Genomic DNA, 4,364 nt, shown 5'->3' with positions numbered 1-4,364 from the left:
TAATCTGGATAGCGGTAAAGGCAAACAACTTCCTGCTCAACTACAGACGCCCACGCACTCACCCTACGGGGCAAATGGAATAGCCCATTCCCACATAATGTATCCCTCACATTCACTGTTTTGATTAAACTAGGTAGTTAAACGCACAAAACGTGTTTAACCATTAGCCTAGGCACAAGGCCGAATTTGCCATATAATTTGGCACACACTTTATTTGATGATATGTAGGCCTACTAACAAAAACAGTTCCACTGACAGTTGCCCCACTGGGACCTATATCGTGATAGATCTAAATGAAGACGATTCGGGAAATTGAACTAAACTAAAAAGTAAATGTATATGTAATGAAAGAAAGCCTAGTAAAAGTAATCTTAAATTAGAACACGTAGTAGACCGTTTCCTGAGAGAATACGTATGCGCCCATAATAATTTATACAAATGACATGAGAACACAATATTCTCATGTGTAAAGTGTTATTCATTACGTATGTGTACGTATGTGTACCCTAACCCTAACGCACAACTAAAGCCCATGTTGCGGACACGGTTATTTTATTATGTAACACCAAAATAGTTTATAGCCTACTTCCGTGGGTCACACTGTTTATCTTCCGTGTAACCAAAACGCGATACGAGCGGCTGGGTTGGATCTCAAGACATGAGTTTTTCAGGTCTCAGGCAATCATGGAGATTGATCAAGATGCATTTGTTACATGTTATTGACTAGCAAGCTAGTTTTAATAATTTAGCTGTGATTGCCGTGATAGACATCGTCTTATGGCGGGTCTGTCGTATTTAGTGTTCCGTTTTTCGGGGTCTGCTGGTCGGACTTACGGAGTGTTTTCAAAAGGTTTGACGAGGACTTTGTTGATATTTTTTGATTTGGCATGGCGACTTCGAATCAGATTTCCGTATCTTTACCTTATTGCTTCGATGATGTTCAACGTGCGATTGCAGGTGGGGAATTAAATAAAACAATCTGTGCTGCATCTATTTTGTAGTTATTTGTAGTGTCATTTAATATTGGCTCAGCTAACTTGGCAAGATCAATAAATGCAATTTGCAAAGCATACGCCCATTCAATGTCATAGGCTACTGGGTTACAATTGTTTAGCATGTTACCCCAAAACGCCACGATAGCACAGAATCTGAACGTTGGATGTTGACACGATTTGTCGTGCTTACATTAGGAATGCCGTCTGCAGCAACATTCACTCAACTGTTCAGTTTGGCATGACTTTGACTTTTTTTTCTTCTTTTCACTTACAGGTCCATATCGAAATTCATTGAGTTTACATTGCTATCAGTCATACCAAGAGGGCCTTTGTGCAGTAATGTGCATGGTCATCTTGCACTTCTCAAAGACTCAGCTGAATAGCTAACTCCGCAAGGTGGATAAGGGGGGCACTAATGTCAGGGATGGCTATGACGATACGCAGTGAGACACATTGTCTCGCTCAGCCCTTGTCATAGGAACCCAGTACCTTTGCTGTGGAAGGTCACCATGATGCTATCATCCATAGCAGGGGCAGGAAGGGATATGTGAGTTTGTATTGATTCACAGCCATCTTACCACCTGATGCTCTGGAGTCAGTTCTCCAGTCTGAAGAAAAAGGGAAAAATTACTGGTGGAATTTTATACTGCCTTATCTGTCACAGACAGAAGGACCTAAGAATGGAAATGATGCCGACAATGGAACAAACATCTTTGGGACTTTCTCTCATTCCTTCCTTAATTGTCAGAGTGCTGTTATGAAGAAAATCATCAGAAAGTTTAGTCACCTGCAAACACTTTTAGAAGGGGAAACTGGAATTATGTCATCAGAGGTCCTATAGTTTAAAATTAAATGTAGCATCTCACACAGCATGACACAAACCAGAGCATGCTCTTTGTTCACAGGGGTTGTAGCAACTTCGACTTACTGAGTGTTAGGGAGGTGTAAAGAAGCAGCAGGGCATTGTTACACTTGGGACAATTCTAAAATGGTTTTCTGTCCATCAAGAAGTAGGGGGCGTGTATGTTACAGTATCAAGCTATCTCATCACATAATCTACACAATGACTTTTGAGTCATTGATTTTTCAGTGTAAGAAAAAGATGTGCAGACCTGGTCATGCACTCATACAGGCTTCCACACACATCACAGAATTCTGTCAAGGTCTTGTGGAACTAGATTTTATGGCATTTCAATAGTGATACTTTCAAAATCATTTATATAATTGTGTTGGATGTGCTTTGATTTGTATGTCTGTTTTCTCTGTAATGAATTTGTAAATTCTTATAGTCTGTATTAAAAAGGTAAATATTGTTGTAGGATTTTACCTAATTAAATTATGAAAAAATAATTTAACTTCTGGCCAATTAACTATAATTAAAGTTCTTAAAATATTCATATACTCTTTAAACAGAGCTCCAATTCTCCACTTTTTCAGGTTCACAATTTTCAGGTTGCAAAATGATTTGTGAACCCAGTCCAGTTCACATATCTTTTACTTAGCAAAAAATAACGGAAGGTAATGCTTGCTAGTTCAGGGCATCATGTCATTAAAGCAGATGAACTCCCATGAGACTGTTTGATTTTTAGGTCAATCATTAATCTATTTGACGTGGATTACAGTATTGTAGCCCTCAGAGTATTATAGTTTTGGATGGACATTATTGACGTCAATGCAAAACCTGGGTACGTTAAAATGTGTATGTTTTATACTTTCAAAGATTATAAAGATTTTGCATACAAATATGCAAAAAGTAGAGCCTCTGCTAAATTTAAACCTTCCATATTCCATTGGTTATCTTACACAATGTGTTTAGACCAAATGCATTAAATGATTATTCTGAGACAGATATTGGTGTGTAATGTTTTTGCACAGTAAAGATATTTTTGCACAGAATACAGAGTTTTTTCAAAAAGCAAACAAATGTAAAGATATGCAGAGCATTTCTACAAAACATTTAATCACTCTCCTTCATTGAACAGCTGTCACATTTTATGAAGATGAAAGAGCGAATGATGTCTATTTGGGAAGATCATGAATTTATTTGTCTGTTGTTCGCAGTTACAGTGAATGGGAATTTATATTGTAATCAAAGCAACCAGGATGTTATACTAATGTTCTAACACAATGATTGGGTGGTCTGTTATTAGTTGCCGCTAAATTAGTTTAAAGAGCTATGTTGCTGTTCTCTGCGTATTGCTAAATGTGGGTGTGTGATTGGGTATTATATAAAATGGCCAAGTTGGCCTTTCCCACTATTCTTATTTTACACGTCTCACTATATGAACAGTGCCCTGCAAAAACGTCTCGCACAGTAATTTCAAAGCCAGGCTATTACAGTTATATATTCCTATATAATAGTGTGTAAAATCAACCAGGGTTGTCAAGGCAACTGCACTCTTAATTCTCCACGGAATTCTATTCAGCCTCCTCCCCCTGGGAAAAAAAAGATTTATTTCTCTGGGATTTGACACAGGAAAACGTTTTAATAGGTTTAACATTTAAAAAAGGAAAGAGAGAGAGCAAGAGTGAGAGATAGATTATGGATAAACCGGGCTATACTTTCTCTAAATTCAACGTAAAAGCATGTGTACATCAACAAAATGGGAATGAAGATTAGGTGGCAATGTTTTAGCTTTAGGCATTTGTGGTTGTGTTTAACTTGCATGTTGGGACTGTTAGTGTGTGAACCTTTGACATACATTTCACTGAAGGGGCTTGTGTTGATTATTAGGCCACCCAGGTGTGTGTGTGTGTTGTATCCATATGTTGCTTTGAATGTGTGTAACACAGTATGATAATTAACCTCAATATGGAAAAATGACTTTTCATGCATTTTGAGTATTGGTGCGCCTACAATTGGATTTCTGTCTGCACATCATGTTGTTTCAAATTGATTCATAAGTGTATTGTAATTTCATATATTCGAAAAGTAGGCTCCCAGACTTGATGAGACTTTATTATAATTCGAAGAATTCTTGTAAAAGGCCTTTCTGATCAAAGGCTGTGATGAAAGAATTCACCTGACAGTTCATCTTCAGTTAAAGGGATAGTTAATCAGAATAGAAGTCAGAATCAGACAGTTTGCTCTTTGTGTATCAAACACTCTGGGGTGGTTTGCCCTCAAAGGGACACCCATCAGTCAACATGAGTGACATCTCCAGTGGTCACATGCATTCATGTTCTCCCATACTCCTCAGTGCAAGGGGAATGGATTAGCTGTCACAGAAACACTAAATGAAAACAAATGTGAATCCTCTAACTGGAATAAATGTTGGTCTTAAAAATTTGATTGGGGCATGATCTCTTTGGATTCAATGATGTGCACTCTTTGAGCTTAAATGCTACAGTTACAGAGTAGGTGTGGAT

General features: G+C 37.8%; 1 protein-coding gene across 1 annotated transcript; it reads left to right on the top strand.

The window, feature by feature from the left end:
• Window positions 1–649: 649 nt before the first annotated feature.
• On the top strand, window positions 650–3,227 carry LOC136940799 (small integral membrane protein 10-like protein 3). Its single transcript, XM_067233112.1, has 2 exons — window positions 650–957; window positions 1,270–3,227. The coding sequence occupies exons 1-2, from the start codon at window positions 778–780 to the stop codon at window positions 1,288–1,290; spliced, it is 201 nt and encodes a 66-aa protein (XP_067089213.1). The 5' UTR covers window positions 650–777; the 3' UTR covers window positions 1,291–3,227.
• Window positions 3,228–4,364: the final 1,137 nt, after the last annotated feature.

This window comes from Osmerus mordax, chromosome 3 (assembly GCF_038355195.1).
Source record: "Osmerus mordax isolate fOsmMor3 chromosome 3, fOsmMor3.pri, whole genome shotgun sequence".
Lineage (NCBI taxonomy): Eukaryota > Metazoa > Chordata > Actinopteri > Osmeriformes > Osmeridae > Osmerus > Osmerus mordax.
The sequence above is the reverse complement of the archived record's forward strand: the minus strand, read 5'-3'. Positions and strand labels throughout refer to the sequence as shown.

Bases quoted from the DNA above. Each gene is read 5' to 3' on its own strand.
- LOC136940799 (XM_067233112.1), top strand. From the start codon at position 778: ATGGCGGGTCTGTCGTATTTAGTGTTCCGTTTTTCGGGGTCTGCTGGT. The intron at 958-1,269 runs GTGGGGAATTAA...TTTCACTTACAG, and splicing joins TGTTCAACGTGCGATTGCAG to GTCCATATCGAAATTCATTG.